This window comes from Podarcis gaigeae (assembly GCF_964106915.1).
Source record: "Podarcis gaigeae genome assembly, chromosome: 8".
Lineage (NCBI taxonomy): Eukaryota > Metazoa > Chordata > Lepidosauria > Squamata > Lacertidae > Podarcis > Podarcis gaigeae.
The window spans coordinates 49877489-49899173 of NC_139684.1; the positions used below are offsets into that span (position 1 = coordinate 49877489).

Consider the following 21685-nt stretch of genomic DNA (forward strand, 5'->3'; position numbering starts at 1 on the left):
CCTGCAGTAACAAAGCATTCAGTCTAGAACATTTGAGATGCCCTTAGATCAGACATTGGTCTAAACTAGCCTTTCCCAACCTAGCACCTTCCAGATGATTTGAAAGACAACTCCCATTAGCCACAGCCAGCATAGACACCCTCAGCCCCACTTTATCTGGCTTGACTGTGCAAAAGGTAAAAAGAACTCTATAGCTCCAGGAAAAGAATACAAATAATATCAATAGACCATTGAAATGCAAGCCTTGCCTAACAGCTATTCAAAGTCCCAAACTTCAAAATGCAGTCACACCCTGGAAATGGCATGTATGCAATTAGAAAATGCAGAAACACTGCATATTTGCAAGGAAACGTAAGTTTATCTCTCTGCTAAGACTTTTCCCAATCTGTACCAAATCTGGAGCTGCAACTGCATGCTTTGCAAAACATCAACACCCCATCTTCTCTCACTTAGTTGCTTCCCATTGAACTGCTAATGGGTGGGATGGGACCCTAGAACTAGGTGGAGCCAAGGATTCCCAACCCCTGAATTAATCTAACTGATTAAACTACTGCTGCTGCTACCACTACTACAGTGGAAGCACAAATAAGCAGAGATAAGCTACCTGGAGGCATTGTGGGCATCTGTCCCCAAGTGAACCACATATCCACCACCTCTGTAGACAGCCAGTTTGCCCCAGATTGGGTGCCCTCTCAGTTTGGACTGGCTCTGATACTGCCATGCAGAACTGAGTTCTGATGAGTTATCAAGGGAAGAGATGTTCCAGTGCGCTCCATAGTCTGCCATGTCCTCCGTGTCGAAAGAATAAGAAGCATGGCACTTGCCAACCGTCAGCTGCAGTTTGGGATCTATTGGGCAGGTGTTGCCCTTCACTCGCACCTGGCGAATCCGGGCACTGCCTACCAGCTTGGAGTTGCCATCCGTGATAAAGCCTTGTTGAAATTTAAGGAGGGAGGGGGAGAGAAAGTGTTTGAAAAGGCAAATCCTTCCACAGTCATTTGCAATGCTTTCAAAGTTGATTTGTACAAAGTTAATTTGAAACAGTTTTATATTTACTCATTTTATTTTTTTTATTTATGGCAATGTTGTCTGAGTGACAAGCAAATCCTCGGAACAAAAGCACAAGATGCAAAGAAACAGAGACGAAGAAGCAGCAACTGAGGCAGCACAATGCCATGCTAACTGTATTTGCTTGTATAAAAACTTCATAAGGCTAAAATCCTTAAAAAGGCAGATCTTTTTCAGTCAAAGGGTCACGTCTCCTACTGGGCCAGAGTCTGAATGCCAGACAGAGATCCCTGGTGAGGCACATTTGGCCCCTAGGTTTCAGTCTCCTCATCACTACCATAAGGGTAAAAAACACAGCCAGCTGAGCCTAAAATTATTCCAGTAATAAATTAAAAATATGTCCATGCTAAAACAAGAAAGCCCTTAAAAAACACAACTCAGTGAACTGAAAAGTGTCTGGTGCCAAAAAAATTAATTAATGTAACCACTGGGTGAATATCCCAAGATATAGCATTCCATAACAGAGGAGCCACAAGAGAGACGGCCCCTCTCTCTTACAGCCACTTTCTCAGGGGGTACCTGCAGAATGGCTTCCACTGATGACTTTGGGGTACAGGCAACAGTATATTGGAAGAGGAGATGCTTTAAAGCAGAGATGGGAAACCTAAGGCCCAGAGGGCCAAATGCAGCCTTCCATGCCTCTGTATCTGGGCTTTGGAACTCTTCCCAGGCCTTTGGCTCATTAAACAATATATGGGCTTTTGGTTTGCTACTCTGTTATGTATTTTTGTGTTTTTATATTGTAAACTGCCTCTGATCTTTGGATGAAGGGTGGTATAGAAATTTAATAAATAACTGAAATGAAACAAAATGAAATGAATCTCTGTACCTTGGTGTGAGCTGTACAAGTTGCTGACTAAGGTGGTTCTGGCCCATTTGAAGAAGTCCTGATAACTGAAGACATCTTGGAATCCGTCTGTGAAGCTGTTCTCAATGTGTTTGTTCAGGTAATAGGAGTTAGGATCTCGCTGCCCATAGGCAACCAAAAGCAGCATCCACAAGAAACCCAAGTAGGCTGGGGAGAGGAGAGCAAAGCAATATGAAAGCAAAGAAGAAACCCAATAGGTTTCCAAAGGTGCTTCCAGACAGGGGCTAATACATTGCAAATGGCTCATTCTAATCTGTGCAACTGTAGTACGAACACAGGTTTTTCTGTACCTTTGCAAACACACCTTAAAAAACAATTCAAGCAGTGTGCAAGAACACAACAGCAAACATTGCCACCCTAATCCTAAGTGAGTTACCTGGGAGTAAGTCCTATTGAATTCTGAGTAGATATGGTTAAGGTTCCACTGGTTAGGATTACGGCGTAATGATTGTGGCATATGTTTTTATGAGGGGCAATATTCATTTCCATTTGGTTCTAATTTTTAAATACTAAGGTCTTGGACACACACAAAATTGTACTGTGCTTACGGTCCCTAAGGTAATGTCCCATGTTTACTTTGTGGACCGCTTAAGAGAATAGCTTCTCTAAACTGGGCTTGTTCTTGTTGGTTTGTTTTTAATGGCCCAGAGGACAATCTTCTATTTGAAGAGTTCCCTATTGCCCAGCCCAAATCCAGTTTAAAGATAAAGAACCCTATAAAGAAGAGAGGGCCTTGGTTCAAGGCAGAAGGGGCATTGAAAGTTGTCCATCAACAGCGAGCAGTAAAAAAGGTAAAGGTAAAGGACCTCTGGACAGTTAAGTCCAGTCAAAGGCAATTATGGGGTGCGGTGCTCATCTAGCTTTTCAAGGCCAAGGGAGCCGGTGTTTGTCCACAGACAGCTTTCCGGGTCATCTGGTCAGCATGACTAAACTGCTACTGGCACATGGAGGACTGTGACGAGTGCCAGAGTGCATGGAAATGCTGTTTATCTTCCAGCTACAGCGCCACCCACTCCCTTTACGTTTACCTTTACCTTACCTTTACCTTTACCTTACCTATTTATTTACTTGTACTGGTATGCTTTTGAACTGCTAGGTTGGCAGAAGCTGGGACAGAGCAACAGGAGCTCACACTGTCATGCAGATTCGAACTGTGAACCTTCCTATTGGCAAGCCCAAGAGGCTCGGTGGTTTAGACCACAGCACCACCCAGCACACAGCTCACTTGATCAGTCTTCCCCATGGTGAGATTATTGTATTTCTATTTATGTTTATAGTAATCATTTCTGAATGTGAATCTATACACATTAGATAAGCACATTTTATGTGAATCAGTATCGCCTATTGTCCTCTGTTTCTTGACGAGGAAATAAGTAACTATCCAACTCATGCCTTCTTTTAAAGCCCATTCTCTCTCCCCTCACAGTATGTTTAGAATGCAATCATAAACGTACCCAATATTTCTCTAATCAGGGCAAATGCTTTCTGCTCCTTGATGCGGTTATTCTTCATTTTCTCAATGTCGGTAGAAGGGGGAGGCTGGTAGATGTTGCTTCCGCTGTCCCTGCGGGCTCCAAAGATAGGGTTTGAATCACCTGTACAGGAAGAGGAGGCAGCGGCCTATTACTAGCCTGGAATTTATCAGCTGAAAACAATAGGAGAGGGACAATATTTGGAGACTGTGAATCAATGGCAATAGGCATATGTCACCAATCTCAGGTAGCACATTCTTGGCTGTATGAAAAGTGCAGTTTCCATTGGGAAAGCCTAATTTAGACTAGCCCTAGAGCTAGTTTTGATAGCCTACATCAGGGCTGGGGAATTTTTTTCAGCCTGAGGAATCATTCTCTTCTAGGTATCCTTCCAATGGTCACATTTCAGTGGTGGGCAGGGTCAGAAGCAAAAGTGGGTGGAGCAACAATGCTCACACATCTCTGTCTATCCAGGCAAGCAAGAAGCATCATCAGGAGCTCAAAAGCACATTCTAGTTATCAAATCCCACCCCAAAATAGCAACAGTCTGGGGGCAGGGTTTGTGGTTGTTTTTGCATAATGTTCTTACTTATTTTTCATGCTACAGAAAATACATTTTAATAGCAACAGTACGATGTGCCCCAAGCTACCATTCATACTCCTTTAGGTACCCAGCTCATTTAGAGCTCTGTAGGTCAAGGCCAGAGCCTTCAAATACACAGTCAATGAAAGCTTCTTTGGTTTCTTGACCATTTCCAGGCACAATTATAGACAGACAGACAGGAAGGATTGCAGACTACTTTGTATATCTCCTTGCAGTCACTTCCTCAGCATGTGGGAAACCTGTGGTCCTCCAGTTGTTGTTGGACTTCAGTTCCCACCAGCCCCAGTAGCCTGGTCAGGGATGACGGGAGTTGGAGTCCAGTAACAGGTCCGTCCGTCCCCTGTCCCCCCCGCACTAGCTGATCAATAGTGCGATCTTATATATGTTTGTCGACTCAGAAGGAGAAACCAATGACTTCAGTGTGACTCACTGTTCAGTTAAGCATGTATAGCAATCCTAAACACACTTACTAGGGAGAAAGCCCTACTGAGCACTATGGGACTTACCTCCAGATAAACATGGATTAGATTGCACTTTGCCTCCACAACATCTATCAGTATATTGTTAATTATAAAACAGCAGCACGATAGATTGATTTAAAAAAAACAACTCTCTATAAATACTCAGTCTTCCATCACCAACTGTAAGCTGGTTTTTAATGCTGACTGCAGTTCTGTTTTAGGCTAAGATGCTTATTTGATACAATTGTTTATGTAACCTGCACTGGGTTCTTACTAGGAAAACAAAGGATACACATTTAAAAACCCCTTTAGGAACTTCAATGGAGAAGCTGAATTATTTAGAAATGGAAAATAGCACAAACTTACCTAGTACCTTGGATTATGGACAAAAAAGCGTAGACTGGCTGGAGCAAAGAAAAGGTCATCGATATCAAACAGTGCATGTGATCTAACACCCATCATGGCTATTGAACTGGGCAGGAGAGAATATGTTTGGCTTAAGGTGAGATAAAAATAGATCTCTGCACAAGCGAGAAAAGGGCCTAAGTGGAGCGAGGAGCTCTGCTGTACAGGCAGTGAAACTTCCACTTTTCAAAGATGACAAGGAAACTGGGCAGGTGTCCAGTACAGCGTGCTAATTTTGCCAGTGAAACTGATGTGACAACGAGAGGCAATTTCACAAGGGAAACCTGATGCTCCTGAGTCCTGGTTGCCCCTTATGGTCCACAAATTGCAGAAGAGGATGTCCCTTGATATCAGGCTTGTTCGCATGATGTACAAGTTCAAACTGTTTCTACCCGTGTTCCAGTGTTTGCATGAAAGAGGGCACACTTGTTGATCTGTACAGCTCAGCGACTATGTGCATAGGTACACAGACAGTACAATTGAACATTACATGTGAGTAACATGAGTGCGCAACTATTTGCACATGCAGGTTACACAAATTGTGCAGTTATTGGTAGACTTGCCCCTGTTCAGCACTTTGCTCTTCCTCAGTCCTTTAGAAGTTGAGGGGCAAGTCTACTGTAGGAACCTGCCTAGCTGTTAAGAAAGTCCTCAGAAGGCCATCTCTGCAGTCCCCTTCTTTTGGGAGCTTGATGGGTGGCAAACAGAAGGAGGACTTTAAATTGGAACTACAACTACTTCTAGCTTTCTCTGTCCTACCATGAAAGCCTGGTCGTGATATTTTGCAAAGCCAGGGGAAATAAATTATAGGTCAGTTTTCCCCAATCAGCAGCCCTCCAGATGTTTTGAACACCAAATCCCATCAGACACAGTCAGCCTGACCAATAGGGCTGGTGACAGTTATAGTTCAGCTACATTTGGAGGACACCAGATTAGGGAAGGCTAATGTTATTCTAGGCCATGTTATTAAAATAGCTTAATAAGTTACCTGGGGCAGACAATGGGCCATTGATAGATGTGTTTTCCTCATCTTCCTGTTCCACCTTTTTAAGAACCAGAGCAAAGAAAGCAGCAAACCCCAGTACCTGGAAAACAGTTGTTGCAGATCTAAAAACATATTTTGGCACAAATAAGCTTAGTGTAAAATATCTATTTCTGACACCTTGCATTGGCAGAAAAGATATTGTGTTTTCTAAATGCAGATGAAGCCCGTGGAATATTGGAATATTTGGCCACCAGGAATCTGTTTCACTCTTTCTGAAGACGGCACAAATAGTATGCCATTGATTAATGAAGGCTGCCTTGCACATATCAAATTAAGATAATGCACCGTTAGAACTATGGTTTCTGAAGGTGAAAGCAATTCTGTAGTTAAACCAATAACTACAATTTCCAGGCTTCTCTTTGTTCAGACTCATGCTTAAAGAGATTTGAAACCAGTTTACATTTGTAGTATAGACATTAAATTAAAAGACAAAATAAAGCCCTGCAATTCTCCCCACATGTATTTAGATGGCCTCTTGGTACACTGATTTGGCCTTAGGCTAGGAACAAGCAGATAAAAGCAAATAAATGAAAGTGCATATCCAGAGGCGCCCATAGCATCCCTTCTGCAAATGGTCCACAGTAGCAAAACCCTTGGTGAGCAATGCATATCCCCTCTTCATTTCCAAGCCCTGAATATCCTGCTGTGACCATTCACCGACATTCCCACTTGTGTGCACACATGTAAATGGAGCTTCTGCTATTGAACCTTATGTAACTAAAGCCCGTGATGAAAAGGAAGGGCAGTCTTCAGTGGTAGAGTATATGCTTTGCATGCAGAATCTCCAAGAAGGGTTGTGGAAGACCCCTGCCTGAAACCCTGGAGAGCAGCTGCCAGTCAGTGCAGACAATACTGAGCTGGATGGAGCAGTGGTCTGACTCAATATAAGGCAGCTTTCTAATGTTCCTAGGGGAGCCTACCTTTAAGGGTTGTGTGATGAAAAGGCTTTCAAAGAAGGAGATGGCCATGGAGATCAGCCACTTGATGGAGTTGTCCTTCCCATAATGCAGCCCGTACAGCATTGTGAAGAATCCCGATACGCCGCTGGTGACGGCCACCAGGGACCAGCCAATGAAGACACACCACCAGGGCAGGCCTTTAGGTGTTGGTTCCTTCTTGCCATCTCCGAGAACGCTGGGAGTTGGTGAGCCTCTGGTGAAGCAAGAAAGCTGGGTTACATGACATATACAAGAGCTCAAAGCAGTGGTTAAAAATGCTAAATAAGCATCTTAACCGGGAGGGGGCAGAATGTTGAATGAAAAAGATAACAAGTGTGTAAGAGTGCTTTAAAAGTATGGTAGGGATATGGTCCTTGTCATCCCTCAGTCATTCACTCACTGTGTGGTCTTAGATAAAAAAATCTCTTGACAGATTAACTATTGAATTTTATATTCTCAAAACAGGGGTTTCAATGTCTGTTTCCTTGTCCCTCATTCCATCTTAAAACCTCTTAAAACCTCTTAATTCCATTCTCCCCACCCAATTTTCCTCCCCCACTCTGTTTACTGTCTAGCTTGATGAAGTGTTCTAGTGAACTCAAAAACCCGCACACTACTTTGTGACATTTTGGTTAGACTGCATCTATTGCTGGTCATACTCAGAGTAGACCCACTGAAATCAAATGACACAATTAACTTAGGTCTATTCATCTCAGTAGGTCTAATCTGAGCAAAGCTTAGCTGAGTACAACCTGTGGCCCTATGGTGGATTTTTGGCCTCAGTTTTCCCTTCCTCAAACTGTAAACTGGGAATAACAGACCTATTTCATAGGAGTCCTATGAGGAAAAAGCCAATAAGATAAAGCTTGTAAATGTTCTTATGTAAGATAAATGCATGGGCAATGGCATGAGGCCCCTGGACCTTCCCCAAACCCATCATTTTACCTCTCGCTGATGGATGCTGCAGAGCACAGCTGGCTTTCCAGGAAGTCCTTCATGTGCCGAACCTGCCTCACAGCCTGGGAGTAGCTTTGTGGGCTCTGGAATCTATGAGGCCCCAACAGCTCCATCTCCATCTCCACATGCTGCAGCTGCATGTAGAGGCAGCGGTTGTAGTCTCGATGCTTCAGTTTTTCACCCACTCCTTTTTCTGGAGTTGGAGTCCTTGTCTTTTCTAGAGGGAGAGGAAAACTAAAAGTTGTTTACTTGGAAATTAAAAGAACACAGTCATTTGTAACAGCTGTTTGATGGTGGAACGGACTCTCCTTCACGGGAGGCTTTTGAACAGAGGTTGGATGGCTACTTGTCAGAGATTCCTTACCTGTGATTCCTGCATGTCATCTCGAACTCACCTTTTCTGTAAACTAGTAAAGGTAAAGGGATCCCTGACCATTAGGTCCAGTCGTGACCGACTCTGGGGTTGCGGCGCTCATCTCACTTTACTGGCCGAGGGAGCCGGCGTTTGTCCGCAGACAGCTTCCGGGTCATGTGGCCAGCATGACTAAGCTGCTTCTGGCTAACCAGAGCAGCACACGGAAACACCATTACCTTCCCGCCAGAGCAGTACCTATTTATCTACTTGCATTTTGATATGCTTTCGAACTGCTTGGTTGGCAGGAGCTGGGACTGAGGAACGGGAGCTCACCCCGTTGCAGGGATTTGAACCGCCGACCTTCTGATCAGCAAGTCCTAGGCTCTGTGGTTTAACCCCCAGCGCCACCCACGTCCCTCATTTCTGTAAACTAGAATGCCTCAAATGCAGCAAACTTTCCCCATAGGGAGTTGCTCCACCCCTCAATCATTTTGGTTGCTCTTTTCCTGAACCCTTCCCAACTTTACACTGCGCTTTCTGAGTTAATGTGGCCAGAACGGTACAAATGTAGTCACACCATAGATTTGTATAAAGGCATTATGATATTGGCAGTTTTATATTCAGTTATTTTTCTAATCATTCCTAACATGAAAGTTGCCCCTTTTTCACAGTTGCCTCACACTAGAATCCCAAGGTCTCGTTCCTGGTCAGCCACCAGCAATTCCAACCCAATGAACATATGTGTGAAATTAAGAACTTTTTTGCCGCAACAGGCAGCAAAATGTCTCAGGCTGGCCCTGGTGAACTGTCTCAGAGAGTGAGCATGTCAGCCGCTAGGACCGTGTTGCCTGCCAGATGGTTCTGTGTCCTTGGGAGCTGTTATCACCTTCACTTACCGGAATTTTGCCGCATCGGAAATTGCCAGCTTGTAACTTACCTTGTAAATCCACCAAGCCGAGGGTGATGATAATTGGATCATCTTTCTTCTTGCTTTCGTCATAAAATTCCTGTCCGATCCTGTTCTGCTGGCAGATAATGTCCTCAACCAAGGCCAAGAGCTTGTTGATGTCAGTCGATTTGCCAAAATCAGGGTCTGGGGAAGGCAGTGGGGCCTTGAGGGTTTTGAACAGGGAATTGGCAATTCGCCTGATATCCTGTATGGAATCAAAAGATATGGTGGCAATGGGAAAGAAAATCCAAATTTGCCAAGATTATGAAAATGCCATCTGTGTTGGTTTCATGCAGAAAACATGCAAGGTTTTCCCCATATTGATCCAGGCCCAAACCCTAAAAAAAAAAACCCACCCCCCTCTTACCCAAAAAGAAGATGAACAGAATATTGCAATTAGGGGACATGCTACAGCTCAGTGGTAGGGCACCTGTTCTGCATCCAGAAGGCTCTAGTTTCAATACCCAGCATCTCCAGTTAGGACTGGGAGAGAACCCTGCCTGAAAACAGTGTAGAGCAGCTGCCAGTCAGTGTAGACAATACTGTGCTGTATGGACTGTTGTGTCTGGCTCAGTATAAGGCAGTTTCCTTTGTTCCTATATACAGTACCAGGGACGTCCAACTCCCAACAGATTGTGATGTACTCACAGTATAAAAAAATTGACCGTGCTCTACCCATTATCATTAGATGGATCAAAGTTGTTGGGTTTTTTTGGAAAACCAACGTTGTTCAGCTTTTTTGGGAGAGGCAAAGTTGTTCAGCTTTTCTTAGGAAGCCAGAGTGGTTGAGCTTTTTTGAGGAAGCAGTAGTTGTTGAGCTTTTTAAGTTATTTTTGATTTTGGGGGGAAGGAGATCCAGAGAGCGACCAGTATCTAGCAGAAACACCCCACAATCTACCAGAACTTGAATTCCTTTTCCAAAGAAATAAAATGCTGGAGGAGAGAAGCGACTACATATTATCATGATCATGAAATTGAGCCTATACTGCTCAGGCATTATGTCCTTGATTGCACAGGCGCAGTGGAGCCATCAGAGGAGGATTTGGGGGCAGAAATCTCAGGCCCCATGCAGCAGATAGAGGGAAGGCAGTCTGCAAAACCAGAATGCAGTTTACCAGATTCTCAAATCGAGAAATACACATTGCACTTTAAAGAATGGGGGTGTGGGTGGATAAAATCGTCATGCCCAGAGTCTTGTTTGTTTGTTTATCTAAATTTAGGAGAGTTTATAAACCATTTCATCAGAGTCACCAGTGTCAGGTGGAACAACAGGAACATGAAAGCTTGCCTTGTCACCAGGTCAGGCTATTTCGTTCATGTAGGTCAGTACTGTCTGTTCTGACTGGCAGGGTCTCAAACAGAGAACATAGGAAGCTTCCTGATATTTTCAAGACTGACTAGCAGTGGCTTCCAGAGTTTTAGGCAGGAGCTTGTTTTCAGCCCTACCTGCAGGTGCCGGGGATTAAAACTGAGCCCTTCTGCTTTTGTCCTTCTAAGTGGAGATGGCACCTTCTGTGGGCAAAGCATGTTTGACTCAGCATAAGCCAGCTTTGTATAGTCACGTGGCTTGCCTTGATCACAGCCTCCGGAGTGAGTGACACATTCTGGGTGGCTTGGTGCAGAGGTGCAGGTAGGTTGGGGGACACTCGCCCACTTTTCCCTGGCTTCTTCTCTTTCTTAGGCTGAGACCGGATGTTCCTGAAGATCTGGACGATGAGCAAGTTGATGGGGAACATGAGGAGGGAGCTCTCAAAGCCAATCATCACCTCCTGCCACGTGAACTCTATTTTACCTGGCAACATCAGGTAGAAGAGAGGCTTTGCTGTTAGGGATCAGTTAGAATTTCCATTTTCTTTGCATTTTAATGAGAAACTACCTAATATGTACTTCTAGAACAACAGAGTCTTTCTTTCAGGAATAAAAACAAATTCACAGAAAACTGAAGACTGGGATGAAAGCCATTAGAACTATTATTTTCCTAAACCCATTCTCATTCTGCTTATTCCCTCTACTCTCCACCCTCTTTCAACAGCAACCAGCTAAGTTCTTGTTAAAGTCCCAGCACTCCATACCTTAACACTCCAACATTCCAAGCATATATGCAACATTCATCCCTACCTAACATTCCATACTCCAAGCAAACTATCCTCCTTTCCTAATACAAATCCCAAACGTGGTTCATTACAGAGACATTTCATTTGGGATGTCAACACTCTGATCTGATGAATCCATGTTCTTTGCTGAAGAAGCTGAGCTGTGCATGCTGGAAAGCTTTTCTAGTAAGCATTTATATAGCAGGTTTCACACACTCAGAGTGCTTCACATGGATAATCTCAGAAATCTCGCAAACAGCCCTTCAGAGTAGGCCAGTATGGCTATTCCCAAATAACTGAAGAAATGAACAAAGTAGCAGCTCGCTTAAAGTCACCTAGCAGCGATGCCAATCCAAAGCAAGAAGAACCCCTCAGATCTATAGAACCCCTTCCTTGTTCAGCAATCTGTCTTAGCTCTCACCACAGTTCCAATTCAAGTGGTGAGGCTGGCATGCAGTTACCTAAATCCATTTTCTGGTCAGCTGGATCCTTAGGCACACCCCAGAACATGATGCTGGTCAGCATGGTGCACAGAAGCAGTGAGAAGCAGCAGGATACCCTCTGGGCTCGCGTGAAGGAGCTACGCGGTGAGCGGTTGAAAATGGAGTACCAAATATGCCCATCACGGAAACCCTTTGAGGTCTTCATGAAAAACAGATTGCTGCAGAGGAGCAAAGGAGGTGTCAGGCTGGACCATGAGTAACATTTATCGTAAGCTAAAACGTAAGACTGTTTCGTGGATACATGGCTTCATGACAACACAGACAAATGAAACCACCAGAGTCACATAAATCATTCTGGTATGATGTAAAAAGATGTTTAACAGTCTTGGTGGCCATTAACTTAACCACTTCAGTTGTTCCTTCACTCTAGAACTACAACTTACAGATATAAAGCTACAGGCTTGTAGGGGACACAAAGATGGCATTCATACCAGCCCCACTACCCTATTGATTTTACACACGCACACACACACTTCTGCATTACCTACAAAACCCATGTGCAAGGGAATCTCTACTTCATAACCAGTGGAAGCATTTTTGGTAGGGCCAAAGCAGCCAGAGGAAACTGCTCCTTCTGGTCCAGCCTAACATACCTGAACTGCTTCATATCTTCCTCAGTAGCTATGGGGAACACTTTATCGAGGACACAATCTCCGACATCAATGGCTAGCCAAGAGTTGCAGAGGAAATACCATTTCTGATCCGTGGCCACATCATGAACCAGCACACGGTTCACATACCTGTGAACAAAAACAACAGAAAGAAGCTAACAGCACTGACATGGGATAGGTTCGCACAACACAAGTGCACCAGACCCCCACTGCAGTATTTTGTGCCATGGGTGATTGTTCTTATACAATTGGGCACCCTAGCCAATCCACTCTTGACCAAGCCAACTTCACCCCTCTCCCTCTCAGTTACCAACAGCAACCTCCACATTGGGAAAACAGGTGAGCAGCGTCTCCTCACCCGGCTCTGCCTCAGTGGCTGCTACTGCCCATGGGGGAGCTCAGCATCCAGCCTATCAGCTGGCTCCTCTTTCCCAGCCCCAGTTTAAAGGATGACCCTTCCCCTGTTCCATCTCTTTGCCCCTTGCATACCAGGACGGGCTGCCTCCTGAATTGTCATGCCACAGCCGGATGCTCTGCAGTTCCCCAAGAGGAAACAGTGTACACAGCAGGAAGACATCCACTCCTCCTCGCTCAAAGACTGGCATGTCGGGGTCCACCAGGTGGTGTGGCTCACTCTCCCCTTCCTGGCCGTACAAGGTCAGAGTCACCTGGAATAGCAATTGTTCATGCTTGTACTGTACTTGCATGCCACCAAATCTTGAGCTGTGAATAGGTGTCTGAATGGAGCAAATGCAGGTGTGCGTGAACATGACCAGGGGCTGTCTCACTATTTACTGATTTATGATTTGCACTTATAGCCTCCAGGGTTTCAGGCATGAGTTACAGCTCCTTACTCGTGTGCAACAATGCCCAGGACCCCATTGGTACCTTGGAGGTTGTAGCTGAGCCTCGACGGTGTCCGGTAAAAACAGTCACCAGGTAGCGATACCGAGCAAAGGGGTCGTTGTCCTCCAACACCGTTATCTTCACCTGGATATTTTATGGCAGCATCATCAAAGACCATGCAAATGACGAATGAAAATATGTAATGTAGGGAAGAGGAGAATGATTACTAGATCTGAATCTAAGACGTACCTGGAAATAGGACCAGGTGTTGTTGTTTTTTGCTGAGGGAATCCCCACCCCACCCCACCCCATAATTTATTTACACCTTGAAGGAAACACATAGGGTCTTCAAATGGAATGCTGATTACCTCTTCCTCTTTGCACCATCTCAAAAATACATATTTTTAAAATATTTCTTAACTACCTTTCTTCGAGAGATTTCAGGGCAGTTTAAAGAAGTATGAAAACAAGTCGTATACAAAGGCACAGCTCTATGTAACAACTACAAAAATGTGCCGAAAGGCACAAGACTGTAACATCAACGTATTAATGAGAGGAAGTTTACGATCAAGTAGACAAAAGTCTATTACAATTGCAAAGTGCATATTTCGGCAAGGATGACAAAGAGCCACACAGTGGAAAAATATATATTATTGTACAGTTGTACCTTGCTTCTGGAACGCCTTGTGACTCGAATGTTTTGGCTCCCGAACACCACAAACCCGGAAGTGAGTGTTTTGGTTTGCGAATGTTTTTTGGAAGCCGATTGTCCAACACAGCTGACGTGGCTTCCAATTGAGTGCAGGAAGCTCCTGCTGCCAATTGGAAGCCACACCTTGGTTTCTGAACATTTTTGGAAGTCAAATGAACTTCTGGAATGGACTCCGAGAACCAAGGTACCCCTCTATTGAAGAATGCTCAATTGAAGAATGCTCTAAGCAACCAACAGCTTCCAGATAAAAGTTCTAGCTGAGAACAAGACTTACTTTGGCATCATCTTGGATATCTTTTCTTCTGGCCCAGATCAGAACCAGCAGGTACACGAGGAAGATGCTGCCCACAGTTGTCACCACCACAGGGTTGTCCACAAAGGTGGCAAACAACTCCACCGTTCTGCTGACATCAATGGAGTTTGGCATCACAAAGAAGGAGCTCCCAAAGAATGTCAGGTGGTTACAGAGACACTGAGTGCCATTGGGGTTTGTTTTGGGGCCAACCTGCAAGCCAAGGAATAGTTGTCTTTATGACTACCTATCTATCCCTACATTCCTATAAGAATCCAAAATTACCCACTCACAAGCTTGTGACTTTGTGCAAACCTTGTGAGTAGATTTTTTTTCCTTACAGGAACGGAGGAAGCTGCCTTATCCTGAGCCAGACTATTGTTCTGTCTAGCTCAGTACAGCCTACTCTGACTGGCAGTGGTTCTTCAATGTTCCAGGCAGAAGCCTCCCTCTGCCCTACCTGGAGATGCCAGGGACTGAACCTGGGACCTTCTGCATGCTAGGCTGGTGCTCTACCACTAAGCTGTGGTCCTCCCCCAAATTTCATTACTCAGGATGCCCCTCCACTGCATTATATTCTGTCTACTCACATGGCATCCATAGCTGTTCCAGTTCCCTTGGTGCTCATCCCAGAATACACATTGGGAGACAAAGCAAGTGACAGAAACATTTATGTCATGGGTGGCCATGGACTCCAGTTCTGTTTCTGGTCTCACAATGAAATAGTAGGTTCCTTCTCCAAAAATAAGGTCTTCCGGGTGAAGGATCCAGGAATATACAACATCTGGAACAGATGTGGTTGAGCTGAAGTCTAGGGAAGTATGATCAGATTAAGCAATGCTTATTGCTTTATTTATAACATTTTTACGTGGTTATAACATGGCTTTGAAACATTAACAAGAGACCACAAAGGTTTTATAAGTCATGATTAAAAGTCTACTAAAAAGATTAAAAGGTTGTTCTTAGTGGGAAAGGTTGTAACGTAAGAAAGGTTGTATGTACACATTGCAAACCCCAAATGGACCAACAAGAGTATAGTGAAATAAAGAGGTTAAATGCACCCAGCTTTCCCTCAGACTAAACAGTCTCTCAACATAACATTCTCTCTAAAGATTCTTGCATTAGAGTTGCAGCTCCTCCTCCTTTTTTGGAGTGCTGTCTTCCTTGTCATTGGGACACTCACTTTGATCTACCTTTCTTTCATCTGGTACCCTCAGGCTACCCAAGCCCCTTAAAGCCCAAGCCACAAAGCACTTGCAAACATTGCCTACAGTTTGTGTCTTTCTCAATGGTTTTACCACCTTCCAATTGGTTTCCCAAGTAAGGTTTTATAAACAAACCCCTTAATTCTCAAACTAACCTGCATGAAAGATTTGTAGTTTTTACACAGACTTACATCACCCTTTGGTTGATGAGCAAGCAACCAGACCTCTATCAGAGTGTTTATTTTTACCTCTTGAATTTCTGTTGAGAGGAAGGCGTGTCATCAATTCATAGTCAGTCTCGTTGGGGTGATAGCCATATCCCAAATATAGGATAAGTGGAATGTCTTGGTCCAGCTGTAGATGGATCACTAGAGATGCATTTACTGAAGTCACATTGACTTGCAGAGCATTGAAGTTTCCCAGATTCAACACATTCAGGTCATTGTCAGTTGCTGAATTCCTTGGCAGCATTATCTGCATTTAATGTCAACAGTTCAATTCTGGAAATGCCCCCAAACCCTGATAAATTTTTAAAAACCTATGCTGTCATCAAGCAGGGAGACCCACCTGAAGTATAAATGCAAGTGTGTGTGTGTTTGTATATTACATTTCTACCCCACCTTCTTTCTATGGAACTCCAGATGTCTTTAATGGGGTTTCCCCTTCCCAGGCAGTCTCAAGTCAAGCACTGCCCAAATTCAGACTTGTTTGGCTTCAGCAAGGTGCCTGCATCAATACCTTAAGACAGAGCTTTCCAAACCATGTGTTGCGACACATTAGTATCTTGGCTGCAGTGTGCAGGTGTGCCATGCAAATGTTCCCCACTCTCCTCCCAGGGCTGGAAACAGATCAATTTAACCTCTGATTTCCTAGTAAAACTGAATTACTAAGAAGTACTGAATGTCTAAGAAGTGTGCCACCAACATGAAAAGTTTGAAAGCTCTGCTTAAGATCATGTCTTGGATGCTATGGTTAACCTGTGGCCATCCAGATGGTGCTAGACTACAACTCCCATCACCCTGACCATAGGCCAGGGGTGGCGAACTGTAGTTTGTAGCCTACTAACTCCTGCTTTGTGTAGACCCATTAAATTTAATAGATCTTAGTTAATAATGTCCACCAATTTCCATGGCTTTACTATAAGTAAGACTAATGTTGGATCCAAGCCTGGATGTGCTTGGTGGGCTGGGCTTCTCCCCTCATCACAATACAGTTAGCAATGATGAATGAACGAAGTGGCCTGTTTTTAGAAAAGCACATGGTCCTGCCCTTCAGAAATGCACACAAGGAAAATTACCTCAATGTCTTCTGTAAGATTCTTAACTGGAATAACCAGTCCATCTAGGCTGGTGAGGGAGAGGCCTCCCACAGCACCATGGATATCAAAGCTGTCACTTGTGGAAAAGGGGTTCACAGACAAGCTCACCATCTACAGGAAGAGATTTTTAAGCACCAAAAAGATTTGATCATAGAACTGTAGAGTTGGAAGGGACCTCACAACCCCCCACAATGCAGATGACCATCCAATCTATGTTTAAAAACCTTCAATGTACTACCACTGCAACAACTTCTGCTTCTAACTTGCTAGTTGCTTGTTACACAGATGTCTACAACTTCCAGCATTTTTATAAGTAAAATACAATATCAACACATTCATACAAAACCAGATGAAATTCCTACAAAATACAAATGCATAAAAATTCTTCTGATGATCTACTTCTTTTCTGCCTCTCAAAGCAACTGAACTTTTTCTTTAGTATTCTTTTTCTGTACGTAGCCTTGTAAAATGTACTTCCTATTTCTGTTTGTTCTAGTTCCCTACACCTTTCCTCCTCCCCCTTTCCCACCCTTTATTGGGCAGGTGGGGAACAGGTGGGTCAGTTTCTATAGTCCCATTGTTTATATTGTTATTAAAGCCAATAAAAGCCTTAATAAGAAAGGAAGAAAATGAATTCCCAGAGCAAGCTAAAGCACAGTAAAAACGGGACACTTGCCCTGATGTCCACTGTCTCGTCTCTGTCTCCTGAGATGCTGAGAGAAGAGGCAGAGGGCAGAGTGAAGCTGGCAGAGCTGGAGTCAGAGACATGAATGGATGTGCTGTCTGCGTTGTCTGTCTGCAACCTTTCCAGAGAAAGATCAGAAAAAAGTCAGAAAAGATGGAAGCAAAGAAGAAAAAAATCACAGAAGTAGGAACCACAACATAGGAAGTTGCTTTATACCAAGTCAGACCATTGGTTCATCTAGCTCAGTATTGTCTACACTGACTGGCAGTGGCACTGACTGGCAGGTTTCTCTCAGCCCTACCTAGAGATGCTGGGGATTGGATCTGGGACCTCCTGCATGCAATGCAGAAGGCATAGGAGGCTGCCTTAAACCAAGTCATACTATTGCTCCATCTAACTCTATATTGTCTCCATCACGGGTGGGCAACCTTTCTGGGCCTGAGGGCTACATTTCCTTCTGGGTAACCTTGTTTGACTCCGATCTTTCAACTGACTTACAAATGAAACATTCCCTACTGGACAATCCAAAGTCATTTTTTGTTATTAGGGTTGTTGCCTTACCACATAGTTAATGGGATGCTAGTTGCTGCAGTTATGCTACATTTTTCCTGGAGGGTGATGAAAAAGCAGTATAGCAAAATCTGTTTACCGGTTGATGTACATAGCTGCAGAGGGGGCTGTGAGCACCATGGGTTCATTGTCAGGCAACTTCCCAATCAAGAGAGCACTCTGGAGGTTTTCAATGGTGTTTAGAAGCTGCAGTGATACCAAACTCTAGGACAGAAGAAAGAAACCACACTCTGAACCTTCTTCCTTTGATGGTTTCCCAGCCGGTGCTTCCCACCATTCCTCTGTGTGTCCAGCCAGTCCATGACACTCTTCCATAGCCACAATATGCTATATATACTTTTGCATGCTATAGCTCTTTGACATTTCATAGTTTTGCGCCCACCTGTGCAGTCTCTGGTCCAGCAGTATCCTCTGTCCCATTCTGCACAGCAGCTTCAAGGACGTTGCTCACTGCATTGAACAGATAGCTGGCAGCCTCCTTGCGCTTCAGGTCATCTTCGCCATCTTCAGCATTCACAATCAGCAAGGATTCACTGACATCCTTCAAAGTATTACCGGCTTCCACCTGAATGAGAAAAGAGGCCTCTAAGTGGACATAGCCCTCCAGGCTAAAGAGAACAAACTAGCAGGTGTTTCATAGCTCCCTTCTTCCCAAATTCAGGTGATAAGCAAATGACAGGGCAGCACCTCTCACAAACCACTGTAGATTGGCGAGGGCCCTCTGCCAGGAGGTACTTGACACACACACGTTCTGCTTCCCTCCAATGAAACTGAACATTGGGAGAGTCAGGACCAAGAAAAGAAAGCATTTCACACAGCTATGGAATCTGTTCCCAAAAAAGGCTGCAATGATGGACACCTATTTGAATGGTTTTAAAACGGGGTGAGCTCCCGTTGCTCGGTCCCTGCTCCTGCCAACCTAGCAGTTCGAAAGCACGTCAAAGTGCAAGTAGATAAATAGGTACCACTCCAGCGGGAAGGTAAGCGGCATTTCCGTGCGCTGCTCTGGTTTCGCCAGAGGTGGCTTAGTCATGCTGGCCACATGACCCGGAAGCTGTACGCCGGCTTCCTCAGCCAATAAAGCGAGATGAGCGCCACAACTCCAGAGTCGTCTGTGACTGGACCTAATGGTCAGGGGTCCCTTCACTTTACTAAAAACATAGACAAATTCATAGAGGATAAGGCTATCAAGGGCTACTAGGCATGGTGGCTATGTTCTACCTCCACTGTTGGAGGCAGTATGTTACTGATAATACTAGTTGAAGAGAATCACAGGTGGGGAGAGGGCCATTGGCTCCTGGTTAGCCAATATGAGAACAGGATCTTGGACTAGGAAGACCTTTGGCTGCCCCAGAAAGGCTCTTCTTATGTTTGGTACAAGGTGGAGGGTTCCATCAGTCATAGGTGGGTTTCTTTTCCTCTGTGAAATTTCTGTCCCGACTCCAGTTGTCTAAGGCCACCAAAGAGGTGACTGACAGTTTTATAAATACTGCCTTCCTCTAAGGATTAATCATAGAATAGTTCCTTTAATTTCCCTCCCTCCACCCCACTTTCAACCCCCCCTTACCAGTCTGTTAAAAGCACCACTAATCTCAGATTCTCACATTGTCAATACATCTGTTGCCTCTTTGCATGAACCACACACAGTTATGAAGAAATGCACATCGCCCAGCCACTCACCTGCGCAGAGGAAGAGAGCTCTTCACTCCTGTAAGTGATTTCCTTGAGCACCTCTGACATCTTAAGAGCCGTATGCATTGATGTTACATTTACAGTAGAGAGGGTTGTCAGCATAAGCTCTCGCAACTGGGGATGCAAAGACAGATCATTAGAGACAATATAAATACTGGTTATTGATGGTCATGTTTCTAATAGACCTATCCCTGGCAGAACAGGATCAGCTAGTACAGAAGTGGCCAACCTTTCTAGGTCCATGGGCACATCTGGATTTTTGAGTGAGTTGCCATGGGTACCATCCACTCTGATCACTTCCTTCTATCTCCCCCTGGATCATCCTCCTACCCCAACACACAGAAAGAGAAAATGCAGAGACACATTTCACATTTCCATGTGATCTGACTAAAACATCAGATCCAGTAGAATTAACCTGAAGCTTGAAAAGCACATAGTGGGGAAATCAGGAAGTGGCAAAGGGTGTCCCTTCCAGCTTCCTCCTCTATGTACTTTTCAAGCAAGAAAATGCTAATCACCTTTGCCACTCCAGGATCAGGTGGACAGTGAACCTGGGGGCTCAGGGTTTCACAAGCACCAGACGAAGACCTGCATCTAGAGGTTGTGCATCAGTGACCTGTGATTTGCAACATGCTACTGAATATCATAGGGTGGTGACTCCAAAATGGGCATTTTCAGCTGCTGCCCTTGTTCTGTGGAATGTCTGTCCCTCAGCCATACATAAAGCATCTCCTCCTTCAGATGTCTTATAAAGACTTATCTTTTTGCGCAGCCTTTCCCTGTTTGCCATAAGATTGACTCCTGATTTTTCTGTATGAATCCCCTAAATCTGCTTATAAATAAATGCTTTTATATTTTTATATTTTCTATTGATTTTAGCCTATATTTTTGTTTTAATGGATATTGTTTTTATATTGTACATTGTGTACACAGCTTCGAGATTTTTAAGTGGTTCAGAAATGCTTTTAAATAAAAATATACATATAGAATTTCCGGCTCCCAATGGTTTAACAATAGCAACAACCAAAAGTCTTTCTCTCCCACGCCCTTCGCCTCCTCATTTGGGCTGCCGAAATCAAGAATGCTTGAGAAAGCAGGAATAGATTTGTGGGTAAAATAATTAGGATGCGAGCCATTTTCTGCTACTGAAAACAAATTCCTAAGCTCTGCATGTGCTCAGAGGCATCTTGCCTTGCAATTCTATGTGCACCTTCTTGAGCCAATATTTTGCACTTGGCTTCAATTGGGGACCTCAGAGTCCCAATGGGAAAAAGTAGACCCTTACCAAGCTTAAAGTCTGCCCACCCCTACTGTAAATTATAGGGTGGGAAGTGGTTTGTATGTCCAGTCTGAGTTGACATCTATTCTAATTGCAAATTCCCAGATTATCTTCCAGTTGACTATATAAATAGAGGACTATATTAACTCCATGAGAGTGAAGGGAATTTATGACTGTGGAATAAATCCATTTACAATAACAAGAGTTCCTAGTGAGGTGAACATGTAGCCTTTTTGAGCATATGTAAGTACCAGCTTCCCCGTGACTTTCAAAATGATCATTATTAATGCCAATTAAACAATTCTTTACACTTCTCTGGCTTCTTTTATTTGCACATCTAGAGGCATTTTGGCAGTGCCAGACAGGATTTGGATCCCCAAAGCACTAAAATAATACAAACCCTATTTGTGACAATTGGCTTCCAAACCCAAACAATGCTTCAGGAACTGGGGAACAAGGCCGTATCTGAGGGATATCCTGCTTATTAGCAAAGGACACATTAACAGGATGAGCTGTAATTTCATTACTTCACACAAGATTACTGCAAAGGTGTCTATGCGGGGACAGCTTTGGAAATAGACCCCAAGCTTCATTTTGTGCAAAATGCTGCTGGCATTTGAAGATCAGAGCATATAAATCCAGACTTATTCCACCTGCTGTAGTTATCTATTTGTTTCCAGGATTAACATAAAGTGTGAGTATTGGCTTTAAAACTGAACAGCTTAGGGCCAGGTTGCCTTTCAGAAACTGCCTGCTC

At 44.1% G+C, this 21685-nt stretch overlaps 1 protein-coding gene across 1 annotated transcript in view; it reads right to left on the reverse strand.

The window, feature by feature from the left end:
* The window catches only part of LOC310851282 (polycystin-1-like protein 2), a 46376-nt gene that overhangs the window by 7475 nt on the left and 17216 nt on the right, over window positions 1-21685 (reverse strand). The window contains exons 17-36 of the mRNA XM_083753504.1: window positions 19638-19763; window positions 18340-18522; window positions 18037-18161; window positions 17379-17505; window positions 16682-16813; window positions 15633-15858; window positions 14770-14963; window positions 14162-14392; window positions 13218-13319; window positions 12819-12997; window positions 12312-12458; window positions 11677-11876; window positions 10694-10914; window positions 9111-9327; window positions 7807-8035; window positions 6844-7075; window positions 5867-5963; window positions 3391-3531; window positions 1898-2083; window positions 605-932 (exon numbers count right to left, since the gene is read on the reverse strand). Of these exons, the coding sequence (XP_083609630.1) occupies window positions 605-932; window positions 1898-2083; window positions 3391-3531; window positions 5867-5963; window positions 6844-7075; window positions 7807-8035; window positions 9111-9327; window positions 10694-10914; window positions 11677-11876; window positions 12312-12458; window positions 12819-12997; window positions 13218-13319; window positions 14162-14392; window positions 14770-14963; window positions 15633-15858; window positions 16682-16813; window positions 17379-17505; window positions 18037-18161; window positions 18340-18522; window positions 19638-19763 (3623 nt within the window). The remainder of the gene's footprint in view (window positions 1-604; window positions 933-1897; window positions 2084-3390; window positions 3532-5866; window positions 5964-6843; window positions 7076-7806; window positions 8036-9110; window positions 9328-10693; window positions 10915-11676; window positions 11877-12311; window positions 12459-12818; window positions 12998-13217; window positions 13320-14161; window positions 14393-14769; window positions 14964-15632; window positions 15859-16681; window positions 16814-17378; window positions 17506-18036; window positions 18162-18339; window positions 18523-19637; window positions 19764-21685) is intronic.